Below are 27546 nucleotides of genomic sequence, written 5' to 3' on the forward strand. Positions count from 1 at the left end.
ACCTGTCTACTTTTATATACTTCACCTTTGCTGTATCATGGCACATGTCCTATCATGAAACAAGACTGCTGACTGAAAACATTCTAGTTTGTGAACAGAAAGGGAATATGAAACCATTGCTGTTGTGGCTGATTTGTTGCAATACTGTAAACTGGAGTTTGTTTTTAGCACATTTGTTCAGTTGTGTTTTTTTAATTTAGAATTAGTTGATTTGTTTTTCTTTTCTCTTTTAAATAGTTGCATCATCCTTCATTTAATTCCACTGTGGCACTTAAAAAAGGCATATTCCAAAGATTGTTTTCTCTCTCTCAATAGCTGTTCAGTGGCACACTTACATCCAAGCTCAGATACAGGTATGAACTGCAAAATACACATCTATTCTCTGCAGGTTTAGGGAGGACTTCCTCCTTACTAGATGGACTTTTTTTAGATATGAATGTCAATTCCCTAGTCATAATGAAATAAGGCTTAAAAATGCAAATGAAACATTAAGAATTAATTCAATATTCTTCTCCCCTATAACTCGATTTCCTTCTTTACCTTCACTTGCTCTTCTGTATTCTTTCTATCAAGCTATCTCCAAACCAAAATAACCTAGGGGTAGGCTGGGAATCTCTTACAGATCTCCCATAGGAAGAAAAAACCCAAAACTGGGCTGACAGAAAAGTGCTGCTTCATGCTCGGAAAGTTTTAAATCAAATATATACACAACTTTAAAGCGCAGCTTGTAAATAATTTTCAGGTGTTTTCGAGGCATGACATTTAAATAAAAAATCCCACTGTCCTGAAGATGAATTTCAAAAGAAAACCTAATGACCTAAGATATATCAATGCCTATGTCAAAAGTAGTTGTGTGCCTAAGTATCTTTAAATTTTAGCACATTTGAACATACAAGAGAAGCAAGGTGAGTAACCTTCATGCTGCTGAGCAAACCGTCCTCTCCAACATACTGGCCCTGGCCCTAGTCTCCCAAGAGCTGGCCAACTGACAGACAATCAGTCTTGGATTTCTGGCAATTCTCATTCTGAACTTGATCATGAAAAGTTTCTCTAATAAGCTGCTTCTAGGGTAAAACCAGGAAAGGTTTCCTCCACTCCACCAGTGGTTTCACACAGACCACCCCCTGTTAAAGCTAGGCTGGCTTTTTCTAGGTGCAGAGTTGAAAATTCCTTCCTGCTGTTTTTTAATGAGCTTTGCAGATAAGGTGAATGACACTGGCCATCTTCAGGGAACAGATCCCCCTCCTCAGTGACAAATGACAAGTGTTCTTATCTTGGATGCGAGCCAGTTTTTCTCATGAAGGTAATGGAAGAATTTGGGGAGCTTGGGGACATACTCTGAAATTTGGAGTTAAGCCATTCCTAGCTGTTAAAACTCACTGGTGAGAGAGTGGATCTGCTATATGTAGACTGTCAATGTTTCCTTTTCAGGTTCCAATGCTGTCAGTCTGGCATCTTTCATGAGTACTTTGCGCTACAGAAATTAGAGATGGAAAAGACCTATTAGGTCATCTAGTTTACCTACCTGCCAGAGCAGGATTCTTTCCTACAGTATGTATTTGGCCACAAGAGCAGATGGAGATGTAATAATCAGATGCTGCAGTAGATTTAATAGTAGTAGATTTAGTCTTCAGAAGTTGTGATATCAAAATTACAGACCTCACCCAGCACATGCCTGCAACTTTTCTGAAGGGAAATATATCCTGGTAGACTCCTGCTCATTATAGCTGTCTTCCTGCTATCATGTTCAATACAATGCACCTGGACAGGTATTACATTTTATTAGTTATAGGACTTGCTGTTTTATGCTTGAGGAAATGGTACTTCATGACAAAAGAAGATAAAACTAGAAGGATCAGACAAACTTCAATGAAAATAAGTAAGCAAAATAAGAAAGCTGAATAAGTATTACCTGACAGTTCTTTTTTGCCTCAAAATCACTCCGCCCAGACTGCTTCTCCTTACTCAGCTTTAGGTCACTTTCTCGGAGCAGGTAGCAAACCAGCCATTTATATGCTGCTAAAGGAACTGTAAAAAAGAGAAAATTCAAATTCTTAGCATTGCCATTTATAATGCAAGAAGTCACCTGCAGATTCTACTACAGTCTCAGTTTTTGTTACCAGAGATGAAAAGCTAAAGTGTTAGTTAATCAATCCACTAAAATGACACTTTTGCCATTAGTGTAGATGCAGAAAATAACAGCTGCATAAGATAGTCAGATTGTGACTGCACGGTGATGATGTACCATGCCTGACCATACGCTAGTTCAAACTGACCTCAAGCTAAAAGACAAAGTATATCCGCATCTCAGGTTAGACACAAATACCTTCTGACTCGATCAAATTTTTAGTGTGTTATTTTCTTTGCATATTATGACTTAGGTCTACAAGGTACTCGGTCTCTTCTGAGAATACAAGAACAGAAGACATTTTGTGGACCCACCCCTTTGCAACGGTGAAATGATGCTTCATACTGTCAAGCACATGACTTCTGAGATTACAAAGGTGGCTGAATGTAATCGCATTTGAATTAACTGCATTGTACGTAAGCGCTTTATATTTTTTGAGCAGCCTGGAACTATTAAGGACAAAAGTACTTCAGCATAAAGTTCTTGTATAAATCCTGCTTGCCTGTATCTTAGCTTAAGATTTAATGTAGAATACTATTTAGGCAACTGTGAATGTTCACATGCTGCCTAAATTTAGGCACCTAAATTAATAGTCCAGTTTCTAAGAGAACACAACAATAAACAGATTCAGATACTTTTAAAACTGTAGTCTGACTCAGCAGGTATTACAAGAGAGGAGAGAACATATGCTTAGGTATCAATTTGTCCTCTGCTGGATTTTACAAGTTAGAGACACACAACAAAGAACAAAGAAAGCTGTTGTTTTGAACTAGTCTTTTTCTTATAAGCCTTTGTATTTTGAAGTTATTCAGATTTTACCCCACAGCTACTATGATTATTATCTCACTTGGTACTATGCACCACTATCTGAAGTTCTGTTTTTTTGCAATTATTTGAGCACTGAAGTGGTTACTGAATTCTAGGAATCAACTCAATCGCCACTTATATACTGAGTGGAGTTTCTTCCCCCAGTATGTTCTCAGTTTCACAGATTCACTTTTGCTCAATGTTCTGTCACTATCTCATCTGCTCATTTCTTTGTTAATTTTTGCCTCCAAGGGCCAGTCTGGGCTCACAGTGATACAAAAGTGGGAATGGCATGTAATGTCATACTTGGTGCAATTATAGCAGAGTAAGCCTGCAGGAAAACTGCAGGGAATTTTCTTTCACCATTACTCATTTTTCTCCATGCAACCAAAAGCAACTGTCAAAACTGCAGACACTTGAAATCTTTTCAACATATTTCTAAATCACTTCTATGGTTTTCTAAAATAAAACATTTTAGTGACATAAGGTCATGGCAATCAATGCCCCTCACAACCGCTTCACTTGAAAACAACAATTAAATGGCAAAACCCTCTAGATGCTCTTTGAGAGGGACAAAAATATCTGATGCTACTCTCCATTCTAGAATAGAGGCTGGGGACAACAGGACATATTTTGAAATGCAAACTGTGTTCTTAGTAAATTGAAATGCATATAGAACAAAGAAAGTCAGCAAACAGTAATATGACAAATATCTAATAAGTACCAGAGGTTGAATCTCAAATCTCTGGAAAGGAATTTAGGATTCTAGAATCAGTTTAACAACAGCAAAAGGCTACCTGAGGAGTCCATGCAATCGTCAACACTAATGGCTGTGAATTTCCAGCCAAGGATATGATGGTAGTCTTGCAAAAAGTTTATTGTTCCAAAAGGAGATTCAAAAGGAGCTTTATCTGGAATGCCAAAGAAAATAAAAATTATTTATGCGAAATCAGACTCTTTGGAACTAAAAGTCTGTTACAAAGACATGCATCCACTTGATAGGCCAGATGCAATTAGGCCATAATATTTATTTTATTACAGCCTAGTCCAGCCAAATGAGGACTGGTGGACAAGTGCTGAAAAACCTGACATCACTGTCTACAAGCCCCCTAAGACTCAAATGCAATTGCTGAGTTTTATAGCTCTGTAAGATGGTGGGGAAACTCACTCCTAGAAAATTGAATCAAAATCTAGAGAACTACAAAATGTACTGATGGATATTGCTACCAAGTTAGGTGATATGAACTGTTTTAAGTACAATGAGCAGAGAGTACTCAGACTTACAGTGACTTCAGGAGTAGTTCCACTGAACTCAAGTACACTCCTCAGGGAGCATGATACTACTTAACCTGATGAGGGATGGCAAAACATCTAGCTAGCTTCTGCAAGACTTAGGTGAAAGAATATTTCTTGCAGCAAATATCTGTGTATTGTGAACGTATCATATGATGGAGACTGTAGCACATTATTTATGCTCTACGAAATGATTAAATGACTGTCAATTGCTTTCAGTATCAAATTACTGCCTAATTCCATTAGCTACACACTGTTGCGTCCAGGATAGGATTCCGCAATGAAAACTTACCTTTTATGCAATTCATCCAGCTCATTAAGTAGTTGCTGGTTTGCTGAAGCAGGACATTGTTATCTCCCTCATATGTGCAGTTTGGATCATTGTCATTTCGGATTTCACCCAGACGATTCACTTAATAAGAACAAGTGCACAATTTAATATATTGCACTGTATTAATGGAAGCTAAGAGGGATGAAAGAATTATTCTGTGACAAAATGCAAGAGAGTTGTCTGTTCCTGTATGTATAGCTATTGTTACCAACAGATGAGCTTGGAAGTTCACTGTTTAGCTTATGAAAATTAATATACTGGAAAGATTTTAGAAAACTGTGGCATTCATCTTACAAGGGGAATTTTCATCTCTAAAGTCTGCATCTTTACTTTTGGAACTGAGACTGAATCACGTTATATAGTCTGTCCAAATGCTGGTGCAGATGCTGCACGGGTTTAGTTCTTTTTTGTGGTATCAAGTATAAAATGAACTTTAAGAATATGGATATGAGGAAAGAACCCCTTCTAAACACATCGCTAAAATTCAGACATCATGATGCAACAGTCAAAGAATACATCAACATAACCATTCTATTTCTGATCAGTGTATGCAGTAGTCTGTAACTTACTGGCAAGGTAACCATGTCCTCCACAAGCTTCTCGGCACTCCTGAGCTGCCTGCTGAGCAGTCCAAGAAGACAGTGGTTTGCTGGCAGCAGATAAGGCATGAATCTCACGTCCCAAATCAGCCTTTGTGAAAAACAAGTTACAAGTGACTAATAACTTTTACGCAAAGTAAGTTTGTGACCAGTTAAAGCCATAGCTATGTGTGCTGCTTTACAATGAAGAAAAGAGTAACTGCCAACACATACATAAACTTTTCTGAGAACTATGTAAGGGCAGAGCATAATTTTTGCTCCCACAAAAAAACCCTGCCGCAACTGAAAAACCTTCAGCACTAACTTTAGTATATAGGACAGCAATACAGCAATAATTTGTGCCAGGTAATGGACACATGGGTACATCTTAGCTCAGATGTGCCAGCTAACATGGCATTGCATGGGATAGTTCACTGCTCACCAACCTTTTCCTCCCAAAGATGGAGGGGCAGGTGGTTGAAGGTGGCATGTCTGGAGAAAGCTTCTGTCCCCTCTGCAACATAAGCCATCCTTCTCTCCCCAGTCAGCAAGGGGAATATTTACAATATTTACTGCCTTACATGGTTTCCACTAATCTTTTAAGCATCAATTTTGCAAAGAGTAGGAAAACTCAATTTCCAGAGTACCACAGTTGCCTGCATTTACACTAACTCTGCTGGCCTTCCTTTGAAAATGTGTTCGGAATTCTGGTTTCTGGAGATAGTAGGCTGATACTAACAAAGCTTGTTTAAGAATAACTCCCTGGATGGTTTTTGGGTTTTTTGTTTGTTTGGTTGGGTTTTTTTCCTTTTTTAAGACCTCCCATAGAACAAAAGGACTGTATAAGAACTATATTCTTAAAATTGTCAACAATCATATTTTTTCTGAAAGCCACTGTTTTGCCTAAGGTTAGTGACTGCATTGGAGACTTCTAGAGATAAAATATCATATTAAAATAATTCGACACATTCTTCTGTGGTTTGTGCAAAGAGAAGAAATTAGCATACCCAGCCATTAGTACACAAGTCTTTCATGAGCTTTATTTTAGCTGAAAAAAGCCTGAATGTTTGAGTCTGATCTGAAGTGTAGGCCCTAAAAATTAATATTGTCAAAATCAGAAAAAAAAAAAATTATATGCTATAACCCCCCCCCCCCGCAGTTATTTTGGTTGAGAATCAGTCCTTACACAGAGACAGATAGATCAAACCATTTCCTCTGTAAAGGGGTGACTTCCAGTGATCTGATGGCGGATGAAAAATTCAGCATTAAGACTCAAAGGTCTTAACTTTTTTCTCAAAAAATACTTACCCTAATGAATGAATATGAATTGCAAACTCAAGACAGACTCACATAGTCTGTGCAGGAATTAAGAATAGCATCATTTCAGAGTCTTTGGTATATGTCCCCTGCAGCATCATTTACAACAGTTATAAAATGAATTTGCATTATCATCATGTATTTACGATAAACAATTCTGCAGGGGAACATAACATTAAATCCCACAGAAATCAATAAAACTTTAACTACTCCATCAAAACTAATTTGGATGCTTTTCTGAATGCAACTTTAATCATTACTTTGCGTAGCCCATATTTCTCGAGATGTTGCTCTAGCATTCTTCATTGTAAGATGGACTAAGACTTCTAAGTAGGTCCTTCATTTAACAATTTCCAGTTTATTATGGTAAGAAGTCAGCTAAGAAGAAATGTGTAAATATCTCACCTGTCTCTGACTCCTTTGCTTTGTCAATAGGCCTGCATAAAATTCAACAAAGTTCTCAAACAGGGATTTGGAGAAATAATCTAAGGCATATGTGGCAGCCAGATAAGGAAGAAGACGCCATTGCTAGAATAAAAATTAAACAGATTTGATCACAAATTGTTATGTATTTAACAGTTATTAACTATAGTTAGCTATATTACCTATCTTATAATATTGAACCAACCCATTCGTTTTTACTTTGTTCAAATTGCAAAACTGTTGTACGAAGAAGAAAACTTAACAATAACCATCTATAAACATAATTAAGTGTAACTACTCTGTACACAAGTTAATGTTATTCTAGTTCATGCATTTTATGAATTTGTGATAAACATTCTATTAAAGCAGTGAGAAAGTTCACTGAAGCTTTGGGGTCCAATGACATATTTTTGTCATATATTTGTCTATACAATGTCTGGCATGCCGGGCCCAGTCATGATTCGTACCAACCAACATGACAACGATTCCAACTGTTTTACTTGCTTGTTCATTGCTGAATGTATGTTAGCACTGGTTGCATTCTGTAAAAAAATCCCAGGGCTAGGAAGCAGAGAAAAAAGCATCTTTGCTGCTCCATGTAACTTGGAGCCCATGAAAGAAAAGAGAAACTGCTTGAGGAAGCTTTTGTGGTAGAGCAAGAAAGGAATGAGAGGTTCAGCAAGCAGAGCCCACAGAACAAGCCAAAACTGAGCAAATTTGAGAGACTTGAAGAATAGTGGGAAGCAGACCCTGGTTTATGCAGAAGAGGTGGAAAGAAGGCAGCTTTTGCCAGTTTGTAGAAACTCATGAAATCTTTTAAAGTTGCAAGACTAAGTGCAAACCTGGAAAAAAAGCACCCACTTTGCAAGGACAAACTGGGTAGGTTTGTTTTCAGTACTTATATATTAACCTTTCTCATTCAGCAGATCTGAGTTTTCTTTATTTCCCAGTTACCCTACATACTCTTGTTCTATTTTTTCAGCGCAAAAGGTGTTCTTCATCTGCATAATCTGCAGAAAAACATTGGTTTTATTTGTCTCAAAATTAGTGCTAGCTTGAGACTTCACCACCATGAATGTCATTGATTTCTACATTTTTAAAGCATAAAGGCTAAAAAAGAGAAAATTAGCACAGCAGCAACAGAGGCACTTACATTTAAAAAAAACTCCACTAGTTTCTGCATCTGCAGTACTTTCATGTGTGCACAGAAGACAGCCTTTCTCTGAAAAGGTTACTATTTTAGAAGACAAATGTTTCTAGGTACTTCAGAGAAACATCAAGATTTTGGGTTTTCCTATTCCAAGAATTTATGTCAAAAGTCTGATCATACCAGGTGGTCCTGAGTTGGAATGAACCCCCACAGCTGCACTAGAATGACACTTCAGATGACATAGACAACTTTAATTTCACTAACTTCAATGTCACTATTTTGATCTGCAGGAACTCTGAATCTAAGTTTCATGGCATAAAAGTCTGTAGATGTGAATTACAAAGTATTTACCTGTGTTTGGTATTCAAGAACAGGTATTTCTTCTTCATCAGTTGGTCCAAACTGACAACGAGCCGCTGAGAAGCGAATGGCTATTGATAAGGCAAGTTTTAAATTGGTCGTGGAAACTGCCGTGATCAAAATTCTGCCAGTGGACAAGGATCCCAGACGCTCTTTAACATCCTGAATGAATAAAAGGCACAGACTGAATGGTGAGGTTAACATTTCATTTACCTCCGCTGTAAAAAGACAACTCTGGTAGCATGATCAGAAGCCCAGAGGTTTGGCCAATTTTGTTTCTTGACACATTCAGATAAGGCGTTCAAGCAAGACTCAAAGTAGTTCCTCTAAACTACTTTGGTATCAGTGAGGTAGCACAAAGAGCAAGAAGTCAGTAAAATCAGTAAGGTGAGTTAAGACATCTCTGAGAGGCAACTAAAAAATGAGCATTCTTACTATCTCACATGAAATCATCAACAGCCTTATTTAAGTCAAGGTATCTAGTACTTCCCAACATGAGAGGCCCATGCTCTAACTCTTAACGTACTTATACCTTTGTATATTTAATGAGATGTATTAATGAAACAAAAACTTGATTCATACCTTGGTTGAACTTGAGCACTTCCCCTCAGCTGTGACATCTCCAGCTGTATTCAGTATGTTTTCTTTAGGTATTCTGACGTTGTGGAACATGGCAAATCTGCTTAAACAAATACACAAGCAATGTAAAATCTACCTTGACATAGTCAGAGGTGTCTACATTATAGAAAAAAGGTCACAAAAAAGACACGATTGCACAATGAGCTCAGGCATATCAGTCAACTGAAAACAATGCCCATCAAACCTACGGGTAGGTAATTGTAGGAGGGTATGCCTGGGAGAATAAAGGCTTTCAGACTCAGGGCAGCAGAGGAAATTTAAGATGGGAAATCATTTGTTATAACTCTTCAGTTAGTATTTTTTTAAAACAAAGATTCTGCTTACAAAACCAAAGCAAACACCTCATTGACTCTAAGAAACCGTTCAGCAGCTTCATAAGTAAAAAAGTAAATAACTAAAGGAAGGATGAGCAATGTATTGTTTGCAGGGAGGGACAGGTAAAATTACTTATTAGAGACCTTATACAGAAGCAGTTTGACAGACACTTTCACCGACAGCCGAGAAACCTGAACTGCATTCTCAGTCTGCATGAGTTTAGGTAACTTAGCTTGATGTGTCAGCTATCGAAAAGCTTGGGAAGATGAACAACTTCCTTCTCCTGCTTAGAACCTGACTGGGCCATAGTGGCTCCTAATAATTCCCTGCCACAGACAATTCTGCTGAACCACATGCTTTACTGAAGTGTTGTTCAGTCCAGTCTGCAGAATGCTTTGGAACAGAGACACTATATATTTTTATGAGTCTAAAATATAGATCTGTGAGGATCATTCATGTTATTGCAATACAAATGAGGACATAGCTGAAATAGTGCCCTGAGAAGGAACTGAATGGAGAATTTTCCTTTGTTTAAACTCAGACTAGGATTTTTGTTTCCTGGAATGTGGCATCTTAAAAAGGAAGAGCAAGATAACCTTTTCTAAATTGTGACATCCTAGCAGCAATAAAGAATCAAGTTATTAGAACAGGCAGAATGTCCTGAGTATTCATATTCTTCAGGAAGAAAGTGTATGAACTGTTTCACTCCAATGGGCAATACAACTTGGCACAATAGCAGTAATAGCAGCTCCACTCACGAATCTCTCAGTATCTAATAGCACTTGAAGAGCTGTATTTGTAATCAAAGCAAATTCCTTTTTCCTGCCAATACAGGCTGATCTATTTAATAAGGCTCACGAGAGCCAGGTCTTTCACATTAACAAATTACATAAGGGCTGCATTGCTGCATGTGCTTTAAAGTTGTGAGTTGTTTCCAAGGAAACATATCTGCATACTGAATTTATTCAGCCTTAGAGATACACAGTATTTTCGGACTTAGCCACAGAGAAAAGCATGCTGTCCTAACCAAGAACCAGCTGCTTGCTGGCCTTAACCATGCTAAAAGTGCTTTATTAAGTGCCAGTTGCAGTGAGATAACACTACTTTGTAACAGAAGCAAATACGGAATTTCCAAAAATCTTATTTCCATCTTTGTTAATATTTTTTTCATATCACTGAAAATAAAAAATCTCATTTAAAAAAAGATCTTTTGGTTAAATTCACATTCTCTGCTCCCCAGATCCCAAATAGAATCCATGACAACTAAAACCGTATAGCAACTCCAATATTTTAAAGCAATAGCACGCATGTTAGACAGAACTTGAGCTCCTGAATTATTATTACTCATTACTTTAATTACAGGAGAGCATGTGTGGCAATGTTTAGGTCCCTCATTTAGCACTCTCTTTTCCTAGTACATCCACAGAGCTACAGGAAGGTGCTTCCTCCTAGGAGCTTACAATCCAAGCATAAGGCTAGAAGCTACAAATGTGTTCAAAGAAACAGTGAGGCAGACACTAACTACTGAAGAATATTTTCTTGGTATGGTATCTGCCAGGCACAGCACATTGGCAGCTAAGCATTGGCATTTTTTATAAGCCATTAGAGCAAATGAGAATTTTAAGGAGGAATCTTGAGCGATGAAAGTAAGGGAGCTTCATGGATGTTTATAAAGGGTCCTTCCCAGGTAGGAAAAGATTAATGAAAGCAAGCAATGAAATATTATTTTAAAAAGCTATTGAATGGGTGATAAAAACTGGAATCATAAACCAGACTAAAGGAAGAGTTGACCTAACAGAGAGATGATACAATCTTTGGAGCACAGATCAAGATGACGTTTCAAAGAGCTCCAGCTCTTGGGCCTTCTCTTTGCAAACACCTATTTGGAGCATGTCTAGTCCTGTGTGGGATGAACGGTAAGATTCGTGGTAGTAATGACAATGAACAGGATGGAAAATTGTCCTTTTGTTGTTTTACCCTGTAGTGATTAGTTCACTCAGCAATGCTGTGCAGTTGTAGAAAATTATTTATATTGATACCTGCTTGAAACTCAAGAGTTCTTAAACAGCAAATTCAAATCTACTAATATATAAATATATACACTAATAACCTACTTTTATGAAATTCAAGCTTACTAATATTGAACATGTGGCAGTTATGTGCCAACAAAACAGCTCCCAAAATGACCTAAACAGTTTTACCCACTTTCACCTGTTGTGATACAATCCCACGTAGTTAAACTTAGAGGACTTTTTTTGCTGGAAAGAGCGAAAAATCTTGTAGAAAGTTTTATTATAATCTGTCTGACATGAATACAATGTAGCTAATTCTGTATCACGTAAAATATTACCTAGAATTGTTTTGATTACAAACCATACGTATACCCTTCTTATAAAAATGTTTTTCACAGCTAGTGAACCAGAATACTAAATTTCCAATCATTATTTAACAATCTATTTTCTTAAAATCAAAATTAGTTCAAATAACAGTTTTTGAAAGTTTGATATTTTTCCTTCATATTGTCCATTACAGGCACATTATTTCCTTGTTTTTCTGTAAGCTGCTATCAAAATAAATGCATATATGATGGCAAAAACTTTAAGAAGCATAAGACAGAGACAAAACTAGCAATTAAAAATCACACAGAAAATTCCCATGCGTAAAGAAATAAGATATATTGCCTATGAGCACCACTGTTGAAAATAAAAGGAGAATTTCACAGGACCTATGAGTTAGGTGACCTTGTGAGATCATTGCCAGCTGCTGTTCTGCTCCTTCTCCAAGAACTTTGCTATCTGAAATCGTTAGACATACTGGACAATTTGAACTTGATATTGGAACATATTAAAAATAAATAGTAAGATTTAATGAAGTCAACGATCACATTTCTAATGCTTATTAGCCTAGAAAGCATAGCGAATAGACATGAACCACATCTGTCAACGCATTCAGAGGAAAAATCTCCTTAAAGAATTGTAGAAATACCTTACAATAATGGAATTGTATACACAGTCATGGGGATATCATGTACCAGTAAGTTTGGAAAATGGCTACATTTCACATGGTGATAACGAGACTATAGGCTTGAAAGCTACCCTACTTAGGACCTCTTCTGCATAGCAAATAGTGTGATGGAGAGTAAGACTTCTCAGCAAGACAGACAGATAGCTGTCACTTCAACTATATATCATAGGGCTCTAAAGCCGTGTGCAATTTTGCATCATCTGGCCTGTAAAAACCAACCGTATCACATAGATTTCTACCTACATTAGCTAGGCAGAGTGAAGCACTATTCCGATAGTAGCATTCTTGTTTGGGTCCTTTGGCCAGTAGTTTAGGGAACATTTCAAGCAAAGTTAATCTTATTGACTTTAAATCATACAATAGTCATTCATCTGGTGTGCAGTAATGCTGATAAAAAAGAGCAGCTGGAAAAGCTACCAGCTCCTTTTGCCAGTACTAAATTAATAAGCTGTTACCTAGAGTACAAATAGCTCAAACACGCTTTGCTGCATTTCAGATTCAGTAAAATGCCTTTCCTGCCAGCTTTTGTTATTGACTATGCTAGAGATGGTGCAGTGACAGTTCCTTCAGTCCTTCCAGCCAGAAACAGAAAGCAGGTGAATGGTATTGGAAGGCTGTGAGTCAAGTGATCTCACGGCTGTTTATGGGATACAGTAAGCCTTGGGAGGAATAACACTTCAGAAGTTTGGTGAAAAACTTGCAGAAGGAAAGAAAACAGCCACATATTCCAGACCGAAATTCACAGAAAGGTTAGGGTTGAGAAGACTTACAGAGAACTGGGGAAAACTGCAAGGCAATATTTTAACTCTAGTTTCTACAATCAAGGCTCTAATCTAAGAATGCAGCTCTGTACCAGTAATGCTCAATAGCAACGATAAAGCAACATAGCATTTTATAGGGCTTCTAATCCTATCTTAATGGTCTTCATGGACACACAAAGACCCACTCACCCTAAAGTTCTTATAGTGTAAGTGCCAGTCTTGCAGGAGTTCTGGATGTGCAGACTCCTGCAACTGTCAAGAGCTGAAAGACCTCTGCTAAGGAAGAAAAACGGTTGTTTGAAGTTCACTGCAGATATGAGGTTGTATTTCTGTGGTTGATAAAACAAATGCATGACCAGATCTGAATTTACTAATTTCCCTGTTAGCACCATCAAGTGTCTGTCAGTATGAACTGGCTATGGCTACAGAGTTTTGATGTACTTTTGAGTGACAAAAATGAGGGGATAAGGCAGCACTCTTTAGCAATGGGACTACATCTTAGCCATGTGCATAGCGCCATATGTACCCATATAGTGTCTAACCTTGACTGCAGAAACTAAGTGGAGAGGGCAAAACAGGGAAGTATGAATGACTCCACTGCAAAAATCATTGTTTTGACTTACACTGCAAATACACAAGATGTGTCTTGCAAAATATTTGGTTTAACTGTGGAAGTGGCACTGTTCACAAGGATAGAAGGATTGATGGTACTGTATTCAATTAATTTCAGTACAGGTATAGGTATTTTTAACTTTTTTTTTTATAGCATTACTATTGCAATTGTTTGTGACTCTGGTCAGAGGCTGCAAGACAATAAAAATATTAAAGAAGCATAAGCTTGTTTACTTGAGAAACAGGACTGATTTCTACAGTTGCTTTCTTATTCACATCCCTGTACTATCCCTTTCCCCGTACTGGAACAGCCTCTTTTGTGGCCTTGGAGTGAACCAGACCTGACAAATGAGCTGACTGAAGACAGCTGAATTTGGGGTTTTTTTGTCCAACTAGTTTTCAGGCAGTTCCCTAGGTGAGTCCCCTACACAAATGTTTGTCCCAGCACGAAGAAAGGCAGTGTATGAGTAGAAGCAAACAACCAAAGAAGCTGAGTATGGAAATGATCTTCACCTAGCTATTGCTTCAGGTTGTAAGGTGAAGCTCCAAGAGACTGTGTAGGCTTCAACCTATCTTCCTAGTGAAGTAACTGCAACCAGTACAAAATTTAAATAAGAGTTAAGAGGATAAATACTAGCAGACAAAAACCCTTTGAAGGACTAGACTTTAATTTGTTCTACCCTTAAACTAGCAGTCGCAGAATCTTAACGTATTATTGGCATTCTGATAGTGAAATAGTAACAAAGAAAAAAAAATAAATCATTTAAAAGTCATCTGTAAAGACTTGGAGGTTGCGTGATGTATGCCATCTTCCCCAATATACAAGGAATTGTAGTGAGGCATTTCAGAACCTGCAATCTCTTTCCAGGAAGGATTCTTTTACACAAATGATTGCTTTTCTGCCCAATAAATCTGCTTTACACATTTCCTCTTGAGTCTCTTGTTTTATTTTCAGGATCCAGAAAGCTGAATCTGGCCTCACTGATTGCTAGAGAACATGCTGAATGTCTTAGCATGTTGTATGTGTGGAGAGATTGATCCCATTTTAATTGTACACGATAGGTTGTTAAATAGCTAATAAAAACCTTCAGTTTTCCAAACTCTACCATTATAATTAGATACAGCTAACAATTCTTCTTCCCCCAGAAAGATACTTTTCTCCCCTTCAAACAAGTCAGTTAAAATAAATAGCTTTCTGTCTGGCAATGGTTTGCTGTATCTTTGATAGCTTGATTTCACTAGTTCTTCCTGTATAGTTTTTGTCTGCTCAACAAACTGTACACACATTATCAGTGGGTACAGCTGAATGAGCTCAAAGCATGTTTTACAGACAGGCATGTTAAGCACCACTTCAGAAACACAATTATAACTGATTTTCAAAGTCTTCCCTACGCAGATTCAGTTGGGCATCATTTATGTTTCTGGAGGGGAGAAAGCAGCAATTTGCTGCTAGTTGCAACTGGACATGAAATCGGTCCACCATGGATTCAGTGGCAATCATTTACTGATGTGTGCTGCAGCAATGGGTAATTTTGGTAATGTTACATTAGCCAGGGCAGACAAAAAAACCCAAAGGGAAGAAACAGAAATGCATATCAGCACTTACCCAAGCTCTTGCTTTATATCACTGTTCTTATGCCTGCCATTCATTTTACTGAAAAGCCCCTGGATCCCAAATACCCAGGATTTTTTCAGTGGTGTGCTTTTTTTCCTCAGCTACTTCCATTTTGAGACCTCAGTGAACAGCACACTTCAAAGACCGCCAGAGCACTAGGAACAGGTGGACAATTTTATATTATAAAAATAAAGGCTGAAGCACTTGCATCCCCTGGTGGCAGTCTGATTTATTTTTTGGTAACAAAATACAAAACCAGTCTAAACCCTCCCTAAGCAAAACTGGAGTTCTACTTTTAACCATTTATGTATTGATTATACAAATTGTTGTAAATTATAAAGCAAAATATTTTAAAATATTTTAAAGTGACGTCTTTTTTGTCAGGGTAACGGAAGTTACACAGACTTGCAAAACCCATGTGATTTTAGGACATTCCAATTATGAAGCTATGAGAATTATTTGGAAAGACAGACTTAGAAGGAGCAGGCTAATCAATTAGATTTACACTGCAAAAAATTCCCACATTACTTCTGAAATTCTTTCTCTTACTGAAAACATTACACTCTGCATTAGCAGGAAACCAGCCGTCAGCCAAACAACCCACAAGATTAATTGTTTTACAAAGCCAGAAGTGACAACTACAATCACCTACACTGTTCCCTTACATAGCATAAATAAGTGGCATTTTCCAAGGAAGCTCTGGAATTTCTTCCCCAGGTCCTACCTAACTGTTCAGGAGCTTAACTCTCTATACCCATTTTGAAAATTAGTAGTATATACTTCTTGAAGCGCAGGAACAAAATCTGACATCTCTGATCTTCACTCCGACCATTTATCCTGAGTGCAACTACATGGAAATATATCTGATTTACTAAGTGTCTATGGTAGTTGAATCAGACTTCACATATACACTCAAAAAACTGTCAAAGCGTGCAGTAGAGCCTAACACATGCAGTCACAGCGTAATTGAATGTTTTCTTGTCACCACATATAGCAGGCTTCTACAGTGCACAAGAACTGCAGGCTGTGCTTTCTCTGGGTTAACCTAGGATATAAGATTACTAAACTGGTTAGGAGAACACCTTGACAAGGCAGTGTCTGGTGGTCTAGGATGAAATGTCTCCCTCTGAATCTTGGCATTTTGCAGATCATGCAACCAACAGCCCATCTTCTAGAGTGGCACAGCTTATCCTCTCTGCAAACAAATGCAGAGCTATGAAGCTCTCCAGTCCCCATCCAGGCCTTCATGTACCTCTGAGAAGCAATGTGTACAAGTCCCAACACTTTTGACAGCTCCATGTGAGCAGGAAGGTTGCAAAGCAAAAACAAGTTCTCTGGTTCTAGCAAACAATGTTGGCATCTAGCCTCAGGTCTCTCCAAAGTAGCTGAGGTAGATCAGGAACCCAGGCTCCTACACTTTTCAGCTGAATGAAGGGTATCTGTTGGTAACCTTGGGCTCCCTCATCCCTCTGTCTTCAACTGCAGGTGCAGTCTTAAGCTTTCTCATGCAGGTACTATCTTAATCCATACTTAAGAGATCTAGATCCAAGAGTGGGGCTCTTCAGGCACTGTTGTTAGCAGAAAATAATAACGTTTTTTAAAGCAGCATACGCAAAGTAAACAGAAAGATTAGAATGCCCTATGATTGCTTTAAATGACATGTGATGTCATAACTAAGATAAGAGATTCCATCTGACACTAAGATAGGAAGTTATTGGTATCGCTTATTTACAGTGTATTATGTAGATTATCATTTCAGATTATTCAGTTATTACTGATATTTTAAGAAATGCTCTGTTTTCTCCCAGTAGATCAAAGGATAAATGGATTTTTAAATTATGTGCATTTTGATGCCATGTGACCAACACAGTCTTATCCTTCCTCATGTTGAGCATAAACTATGCTGCAAATTAAGACCTAACAGCAGAATTTGACCATTTCAACAGAAATATGAAGCTGAATTACATCTAGGTTACTCAGGCCCATGCTGCTGTGCCATCTGGTGGCTACCAGTTTGTAATGCAGATGCAGGCAAAAATATCCACCAAAACCAAATCCCCCTTCTTTTACAGGCCTTTTCTCACGTTTTTCCTCTATAAAACTTAATTTTCTATATATTTTTTAATATCTTTATTTCATCTGTGTCTTCAAGCAACAGAGCATTATTATTATGAGAATAATCTATATAAATATAAAAGTCAGTGCTATTTTTGCCACTAGCAGGCTCTTTGGGACATCAGGAGGAGGCTGGAACAGGCAATAAACTACAGAAGACCTATGACCTTCTGGAAAGCCAGCCAAAGCCACTACATTTGAAAGCAGGATACCTTAGAATGTCTATACTTTGTTTACTGCAATGGCATGTTATGAAGGACAATACACATATACGTAACAAACTGAATCAACAGAAAGAGGTAAAACTGAGGCATAAAGAAGTGACACCCCTCCCCCTTATTATTTTAGATCTCTGTCTTTACATAGAGCTATGTAACTAATACAGGGGTTTAAATCACAGGTTTTACACAATGGCTGTTTTAATACAGAAATCTACCTCAATTTCCCCACTGTCTCTCCTCCCCATCAGACGCCTTTGTTTAGTAAAGTAGAGACATAGTAAGGCCACTGAAGTCCGTGACTCAGAAATGGAGCCCAGGTACTTTTTTATTTCAACTGTACACAGAGAACACAGGAAAAAAATAACTAACCTCCTCCTCTTCTGCACTGAACAGGACTAGTCCAGAAATCCCATGGTTTAAACAAGATACCTAGTTTCTCTACTGGGTCTCATTAATCTTACATCTTTACTAACAATAAACCTTGTCTGTGGACTTCTGTTAGCCTTCCTGTGGGCTGGAAATCAAAGACAAAATAATTAAGGGTTTACACCCAGATGGGTGGAGAGGATGGTTCCGTTCTTTACTCAGAACTTAATGGATTTAGGGTTTTTTTTTCATTGTAATTGTTGCAGAGTCTATGACTGCAAGAATGCTCGGGGTTATTCACAGAGTATCAGTGGCACTTCGTGTTCTAAAAAGTGAGAGAAGCAGAAAGACTATAGTTATTCAGACAGAAAATACTGAAATTCAAGATTTTTCAATCTGGGTTTTTTTTTTTTTTTTTTTTCAGAAATACCAACAACTTAAAACCACTAGCAAATACCTCAGAAGTAAAGACAGAACTGACACAGGATGATATTTGCACCATTACAGTGTGATATAATCTAGAATATTTCCTCCTTCAAATGGATTGACTTACCCATGATCCAATCCATTCTGCCCAAGTTTCTTTCCTATGTCACCTACCATGACACCTGGCATTGGTAGGAGAGTTTTTGTATCTCGAATCTGCACAGAAGTGGAACAAAATATTATTTTAGTTGTGGAACAATGAAGGTTACTGGTTGAACTTTTCAAACAGTGAAAATATTCCCAACTTGTATTCTGTTATTAATTGCAAAGAAAGCTCTGTTTTTTTCAAGAACATAATCCTGAATATAACTTGTACTTACATATTCCCTTATTCAGGACACAGATCCCTTTATGAAAATTACTTTGGCAATATGACACTAATTACAACACTGTGTTAAATACAGCTTAACACTGATGACTGCTCTCATCAGACTGGCATTGAAACCTTCAGGCATACAAAGACGTAGTAGGAATCAATGGAACTTTTATGTAACAAACAGCTTTGAGATACTCCCTGATTTTGTAATAAATTCTGTTCAGTCTGCAACTAGCTCATTTTACTACGTACAACTTCTCTACTGCATTAATATATTTTCTAATACCTTTAATCTTATAAATTGATCTCTGTGGTAAAATTTTGCAGGTTTCATGCAGATCAGCCTGCAGCATTGGCAGACATAAATCACCTTAAGCCTCGTCCAAGACTTTCAGGACTTCATATAGAATAGTTTAGTCCTAACTATATAGGTAGTGGGATTATCTGGAGGCTTTTCAGCTCTTAGGTATTTTTCAGGTTTTTTGGTAGAAAACTGACAGTATAAAACTGGCTGTACAACCATCACAAAATCAGTGAACAATTAAAAACAGTACACTTGTTACAATTGCAATAAATGTTGAAGGCATTAATTAAACAATCTGCTGGTCAGATATAAATAACAGCACAACAGAAAGCCTTTAATTTGAACACACTCCCCCCCAAGAAAAAAAATATTAGCAATATTTCTGCCCTACCTGTACAATAAAGGAATGTAATCCTTGGCACTGTCCATCCGGAGTATAGAGCTGGGCGTACACAACTGCATGAGTGGCATGTTTCCCCATATTACCAACACAGAACTTTGCAGCTTCAAAGTCAGGAGTATTGATAATAAATTCCTGTAGCCAGCAAAGAAAGGAGTAAATGATATAAATCATAAAAAACAACACATGGCTATTTTGTTTTTTTTTTCATGACCATGGTAATATTTTGAAAACATCCATTAACTGCCTGGGTTTCATTCTGTACTCCACTCCAACAGCTGACATCTCTCTGTGTCTTACAATCTCTTATTGTAAAGCCTGAAATTCAGCCTTTTAATTGCTCATTTAAGCAGTTAAAAAAACTAAAGCAAAGTGATGGACTCAGAAGCATTTCCTAGCTCTTAGGTTAAGCTGAGCTGTGAGTCCACGTGAGGGACTGTGCGGGATGTTTCAGCTGTGAGGGCTGAAACCTATGCAGGGACCACCTCCTCAGGCAGTTCTGTATGGAAAGGAAGCCTGGTCGACAGTGTGAAAGGCAGCACACTTCCCAGTCTGGACAACTGAGGGACCATGAGTAGTGGGAATTCTGGAGAATATATGTTTCCTGAAATTCAGACATAGCTTCAGCATTCAGATTTTTAGATTCCAAATAGTGTGCTTTCTGGATGTAAAAGAAACCTGAACTCAGAGCTCCACGATCTTAACAAAGACTTAGCCATTTTGGTCACTTTTACTGCAGTGCACTCATCACGAGTCTATAATTCAATTTATTTAAATAGAACTTTTCATGCTGCCAATCTCACAAGTTTAGTTGTTTCTTTTTTTTGTTTGTTTTCTGGAAAGGGATCTGATCGTCCATGTTGCATAAATGCTCATTGAATTGCTTGTATATGAAAAAACACAGGCTGGAATGTTGTCCTACTGAAGAATATAAAATCTTATGTTTCAAATCTATGATTCTCATTTCCGACTCTTTTGAAGCCACTTCATGATGTGACATTGTTTGTTGACGGTAATAGCACCCAGTTCTGTATATTACAGTACAATAAAATGCCACAGTCTTTGGGGGAAGATGATGACCCTACCTTCTTGGGACATTAAATAACACATTTTAAATTCAACTTGGCATAAACCAAGCATGTAGATGACAAAGAGAGGGAGAAAGTTCTACTAGCCTCCTCTCCCAACTTCTATTTTCTTCTCCCTTGATGTAAAACTACGATGAGTTCTATTCATTTTTATTCAAAAAAATGTTAGGACAATTAATTTATTTCTGCATTAGTGTTGATTTCAGAAAACAAATTATTAACATTAAGCATTATCCTAATGGAAAAAGTGGTTTACTGTATTCCTCTCTGGGCCTCTCTGATAGTCATGTTATGTCTTTTTTATATTTCTTTTTCTCATCCTAATCTTTGTATATAAAGCCTTCATATTCAAAGACAAAAGACAATTTAATCTGCATGTACAACTATTCCTTAAGAGACACAACAAAGGAGAAGGATACTATCTTGTCGTGGTTTAGCCCCAGCCGGCAACTAAGCACCACGCAGCCGCTCGCTCACTCCCCAAAGCATGAAAACAGAAATTGCTGGGTTTATTCTATTTATAATAACGTAAATATCTGACTTTTTTCTTAACATCTGGAGTTGAACTTGATTCTTTCTTGTTACGTAAAGAAATCCCTGAATCATTCTGTCTTATTAGTAAATAACAGAGCTTAACAATGTCAAACATTATTCCTGTGCATTAAGGACTAACCTGAGTGCTACGATCAAATGTGGCAGTAGTCCGTATGCCTTTGATATTAGTTCCATGGCTGAGTTCAGTCAGAGCAAAACATCCAAAAATCTAAATAAGGAAGTATAAGGCACAGTTCAAGACCACTTTATTACAGCAATTAAAACTGTGAGATTTTCAAATGATTGCAAATTCATCTGTTGGAAAGTAACTTGCAATTGCAAGAAACCAATCAAATGTAACCCTGAGGCTAGGACATCATGCTTGCCGTGGAGTAACAGGCATTTTTTTTCCTTTGCTGATGGCTGACTCATTCAGGCAGGTACAGATTATTACATCCACTGACTAAGTTTTCAGGTGTCTGGGTTGAAACAACTGTTGCATGGTGAAAATCAGCAAGTCTGCTTGCATTACAAGCACTTCTGGGAACTCCCAAAGTTAGAGGAAAAATGGAATGAGGCTGCTTATTTTTTAAATTGCAAATAGCCTAGATTATTCAAGGGGATAAATTTACATCCGATCAATGTGTGTATACAGTTCGTTCTCAGCAGCATTTGGGAACACTGCCTGCTTCAATCCACACTGAAATATGCTGCTGCAACCCCTTACCCTTGACTGGTTTGGCCTGTAGTACATAGCCTTCAGTAACAAACCTTTGAAAAACAAGTGAGAAAAGAACAAAACAAAACACAAAACCGAAGCAAAATTATTCTGACAAATGCATATCCTAAGGCTTTTGCTTAGACTGAGAGTCATTAAAAAATTAATTCTGATCTTCAACATGGGGTATCCAATCAGAACTACATAGCAGTATATTGCTGTCTACGAGCAGACAGATAAACACATAATTTCAGAAAATTAAATAAGCAAGGAAGATAAATGGTTGGGGAAAAAAAAAAGGTGATAAATAATAACAAAAGAAGCATGAAGCTCAGTTTGGGTGTGTTCAGCACATATATCTTGCAAAATCAAAGAGTGTCAGGCCAGACATTGAATGCTGCCCACGTGGCCAAATGGCATAGATAGGAGAAACTGTTTAGGACTGGCTCTTTCTAAATCAGATAGGCTGCACTTATTCTGCAAGGTGCTTGGTCCTGAGTATCCACTGGACTCCAGGTGCTGTTTCTGTGGCATTAAGACATTATTATTTTCCATTCTGTAGCATCAGAATGGAATTTTTATAGCATCATGGCAAGGGTATGTGTTGCACAGTGTATGATGTAGATGTGGGAGGTAGGACTGTTTGAGCATGCAAAACTTGCTAGGATACTCTTAAATGACTGTGGACAAAGATCAAACTGGGGTAGTGTCATCTTATATTATCTTTTGGGAGAAGTCTCCAAACTTTGTCCACATGTTAACTTGGACTGTTTAAAACAGATCCAGGAAGTGGCATAATAGCTAGCAGTGAGGATAGTCAGGGGTCAGTGCTTGAATCTGCTCCTTGGTCTTGTCTTTTGCAAGTTAGAAGTACCTAGGTATATAAAGAGATCAGAAATAATACAAAGGTGCAGGTGATGCTAAGGTCCTGATAGTGCCCATTTCTTACAAGTTATATAAAAAAAAAATTACCTCCATGCTATAAACTTGTTTCACGAAGTCTGCAAACCTCTTAGAAGCACTCAAAATTGTACCTGCAAATACCTGTAAAAACAGAGAATTATGAATGAAATCAGTGACCCCGTGATGGAAAGCACAAATCATGCTTGCATAATGATTTGTAACAGTGATGTCTATTAAAGAGATCAAGGAAAGTAGGCTGCACAGTAAACTTCTACTCAGACTACAGCTGGAGGAGGTAAGTCAGGATTTAATCTTTCCAAGGCCCCTTTACAGAGGACCGAATTTTTCACAGCTCTGACCTGTTCAAGCCTTCATTGCAAACTCTTAAAAATGCTTAATGAGCTCACTTTCCACTTGTCCTTACTGATATCCCCTTGAGTAAAGTAAAACTTCTAAGACTATTCTAGTTTGTTTTATTAAAAATGGATCAGGAACTGAAGGTAGCTGCTTCAAGATCAGACAAGAACACTTTTTAAGGCTACCTTCAGTTTTTCTACATGGATATTCACATAAAAAACCTCTAATTCCCAGACCCCTGCCATGTGAATAGTAATAATTAATTAAAACTAATATTATTTCACCAGCTATGTCAAGTATTCTTTCTGAGAGACGCATCTAGGGAGCAACTGATGAACAGAATCACAGCTGCTGATGTCAGTGGGAAACTTTACACTGGTTTCCATTCCTTCTGGATTCTGCCCTGAATCAAGACACGGGGTTTTAGGCAAGGAAGTTTCTGATACCTATACCTGTAGCAAAGACATATCCACCAAATAGGGCCCAACAAACAATTTTTTTGGCCTCTACTGCCCTAGAGAGGCGGCAGAGGAGTGGACAAAAGAAGGTGGAACTGTGGGCATCAAAATGTCTTTCTGTAGCTCTGTCTATACTGCTCCACCTTTACCTTCCAGGTGGGATTCCAGTGGAGACAGGGCTTAATGACAAAGGTCTACAACTTCATCCCACAGCTCTCTGATTCTTCTGAAGAGTTAAACTGAATTCCAGTTTTGACAACAAAGGACTGGGAAAAAATATAGCTTTAACAAAAAAGCAACAGAATTATGATACTACAAGACACAATTTCAAATATACACCACTATACCCTTTGAACTGTACTTACACCGCAATGTAAGAAATACTGGAGACATGGAGACCAGTCGTACATTCCTATACAGATCACCATATTAAATATCTTTAATGGGTTCTCTATGATCTCTTGCTGAGTAAGAAAATCATACTCAAAGAGCCTTCTACAGCGTAGGAATGTCAGCTCCTGATATTTCTCATGGCACAAATCTTCCCCAGGATGATGTGCAAAGACAGGATCACTTTCCAGAGCAGAGAAGATTCTGTTCTTGAGGGGGAAAAAACTGACATGAGAATGTTAATCTAAAAGCATTAACAAAACAAGTTAATGTTCTTCTAGGATAATACTAGGCCTCAAACTACAATTGTTTGACAGAAGATGTAAATTTATAAAGGCAAAATTCCAGAGAATTAAAAAATGTATTTAAATGGTCTCTCACTATTTATAGAGTTCATGCAGCTGAATTTTATGAAAGCTCCTTCATCATGAAGTAGTAAGTGTGAGACTGATTCACTCTGAATGTCAGAGAATGGTATGGCAAAACTTACTTTTTATAGCAGCTTCATTATTTCACTACATGAAGCTGCTGTCAGGACCTAAAGGGCAATGGCCCTCATTCTGAGAATAAAGGTAAAACTCCAGGGGTTACATTCAGTTAGAAATATGACATAATGGTAAAGCCATTAAGCTACCACAACTGCTCTGTTCCCAGATGAAAGCAGAAATTTACTCCATTTAATGGTACCATCATATGCAGCCACTCAATACAGGGATGTGCATCTTTTCATGTTTTAATTTGGATTTTTTTTTTGTTAGATGATATACCATGGCACTTTGTTACCCCAGATCTTTGTGTCTTCAAGATATCCAAATCATAGAATGATAGAATCATAGAATGGTTTGGGTTGGAAAGGACCTTAAAGATCAGCTAGTTCCAACTCCTCTGCCATGGGAAGGGACACCTTCCACTAGACCAGGTTGCTGAAAGCGCCATCCAACCTGGCTTTGAACACTTCCAGGGATGGGGCATCCACAGCTTCTTTGGGCAATCTGTTCCAGTGTCTCACCACCCTCATAGTGAAGAATTTCTTCCTTATATCTAATCTAAATCTACTCTCTTTTAGTTTAAAGCCGTTACCCCTTGTAATGGGTAAAAGGTAAAGGTAACTTGTCCTATCACTACATGCCCTTGTAAAAAGTCCCTCTCTGGCTTTCCTGTAGGACCTCTTCAGGTACTGGAAGGCTGCTATAAGGTCTCCCCGGAGCCTTCTCTTCTCCAGGCTGAACAACCCCAGCTCTTTCAGCCTGTCCTCACAGGAGAGGTGCTCCAGCCCCCTGATCATCTTCGTGGCCCTCCCCTGGACCCTCTTCAACAGGTCCATGTCTTTCCTGTGCTGAGGGCTCCAGAGCTGGACGCAGTACACCAGGTAGGGTCTCATGAGAGCTGAGTAGAAGGGGAGAATCACCTCCCTCAACCTGCTGGTCACACTTGTTTTGATGAAGCCCAGGATATGGTTGGCTTTCTGGTCTGCAGGCGCACATTGCTGGCTCATGTTCAGCTTCTCATCAACCAACGCCCCCAAGTCCTTCTCCTCAAGGCTGCTCTCAAGCCATTCTCCACCCAGCCTGTCTTTGTGCTTGGGACTGTCCTGACCCATGTGCAAGACCTTGCACTTGTCCTTGTTGAACATTATTAGGTTTGCACAGGCCCACCTCTCAAGCCTGTCAAGGTCCCTCTGGATGGCATCCCTTCCCTCCAGTGTCTCAACCACACCTCACAGCTTGGTGTCGTCGACAAACTTGCTGAAGGTGCACTTGATCCCACTGTCCATGTCGCTGACAGAGATGTTAAACAGCGCTGGTCCCAATACGGGCCCCCAAGGAACGCCACTCATCACTGGTCTCCACTTGGGACATCAAGCTATTGACTGCAACTCTTTGAGCATGACCATCTAGCCAATTCCTTACCCACCCAATGGTCCATCCATAAAATCCATGCCTCTCCCAATTTAGAGAGAAGGATGTTGCATGAAGAGTGTCAAATGCTTTGCACAAGTCCAGGCAGATGATGTCAGTCGCTCTTCCCTTATCCACCAACACTGTAACCCCATCATAGGCGGCCATCAAATTTGTCAGACATGATTTGCCCTTAGTGAAGCCAATCACCTCCCTATTTCCCATGTGCCTTAGCATAGTTTCCAGGAGGATCTGCTCCATGATCTTGCCAGGCACAGAGGTAAGACTGACTGGCCTGTAGTGTCCCGGGTCTTCCTTTTTTCCCTTTTTCAAAATGGGGGTTATGTTTCCCCTCTTCTGGTCAGTGGAAACTTCACCAGACCGCCACGACTTCTCAAATACGATTGATGGTAACTTAGCAACTTCATCTGCCAGTTCCCGCAGGACCCATGGACTTGTTGTTCACCTTTAGGTTCCTTAGATGGTCTAGAACCTGATCTTCTCCCATAGTGGATCTTCTTAATTGTCCTTGATATAATTTAGAAAAAAAATGCAATGCCTTAGCCTAAATCTTTTAAAAAGGTTTTTGAAGTCCCTTCCTCTTCTTTGAAGAGAATGACACAGTAAAAAAAAAAAAAACCCAGAAGATCTCCAGTGCTTTTCTTTGAAAGGCAGGGTCATTCCCTCCCTCTGTACAAACAACACTGTTTGCCCATACAGCTTTGAAACTCCCTCAGACACAAAGCACTTGTGTTTCTTCTATAATCTTAAGTATATCAGTCAGATGCAGAACAAGACATTTCTGATTTCTCTGATCCACCTTCTAAGATTTTAATAACTACGGAGAATGTTCAAGATTAGCTTAAATCCATATAAATCCATACCACCTTTGAAAAAGTAATTTCTGTGTCCTCCTACGTCACCAAGTCATGCATTCCCACACCATCTCTCGTGCTGCAATTAAGCTCTTTTTTTGGTAGCGTTAGCTTTCAGCAAGGTAGGTATGCTAATCTCTCCAACTGCAATGCTACATAAGCATTAATGCAAGCACAGAAGATCATAGAAAATTATGTCAGGTCAGAGGAAGACAGAAATACTATGACAGTGGAATGAACTGAGCTCAGCTTAAGTGCATTGTAACACCATGGGATATATGATTTAATACAAACAGTACAATAAAGAAATACAGTAGAACACAGCTCTTTCTCAGTTTGAAATGAACACTGAAGTTCTGTAATGTAGCACCTCCTGGTCTCCCCAGTAATGAAATGAACCTTATGAGACAGCAAAGTAGGTTGCTTACAAGTCCAGTTCTTCTCTGAAAACTGGATGTGCAAAAACAATTTCTTCATGCTGTATATCTACAGAGTATTATTAAAGTAAATACTTTCTCTTTGAAAATCACATACTTGCTTCTACTGGTATCTCCAAAATAAAAAACTGCTTACAATTCCTGCAGAGTTTACCTTTAGCTGGATGATATCTTCACCATCTAGTAACATGGCCATTTCCTTCCAGTTAAAGGAAGCTTTCTTACGATATTTGCAAAGCGGTCCTTTAGGGAAATCTGGTAGCAAAGCATCCCACGAACTTTGGTTGTCAGCGGCTTCTTTCAGATTCAGTGGGGATGCCATTGTTA

The 27546-nt window shown here is 38.4% G+C and overlaps 1 protein-coding gene across 1 annotated transcript; it reads right to left on the reverse strand.

Annotated features, from left to right (window-relative positions):
• Positions 1–1912: 1912 nt before the first annotated feature.
• On the reverse strand, positions 1913–27546 carry ACOX3 (acyl-CoA oxidase 3, pristanoyl; the record flags this gene model as incomplete). The annotated part of the gene is made up of 13 exons (XM_010286154.1): positions 27374–27546; positions 23985–24218; positions 22874–22945; positions 21323–21412; positions 19553–19696; positions 18609–18697; positions 8970–9066; positions 8379–8549; positions 6860–6982; positions 5129–5249; positions 4530–4640; positions 3733–3846; positions 1913–2028 (listed from the first exon to the last, which is right to left on the reverse strand). Coding segments are annotated over exons 1-13 (1650 nt in total), but the record flags the coding sequence as incomplete, so codon positions are not given.

Source organism: Phaethon lepturus, unplaced genomic scaffold, assembly GCF_000687285.1.
Source record: "Phaethon lepturus isolate BGI_N335 unplaced genomic scaffold, ASM68728v1 scaffold41514, whole genome shotgun sequence".
Taxonomy (NCBI): Eukaryota; Metazoa; Chordata; class Aves; order Phaethontiformes; family Phaethontidae; genus Phaethon; species Phaethon lepturus.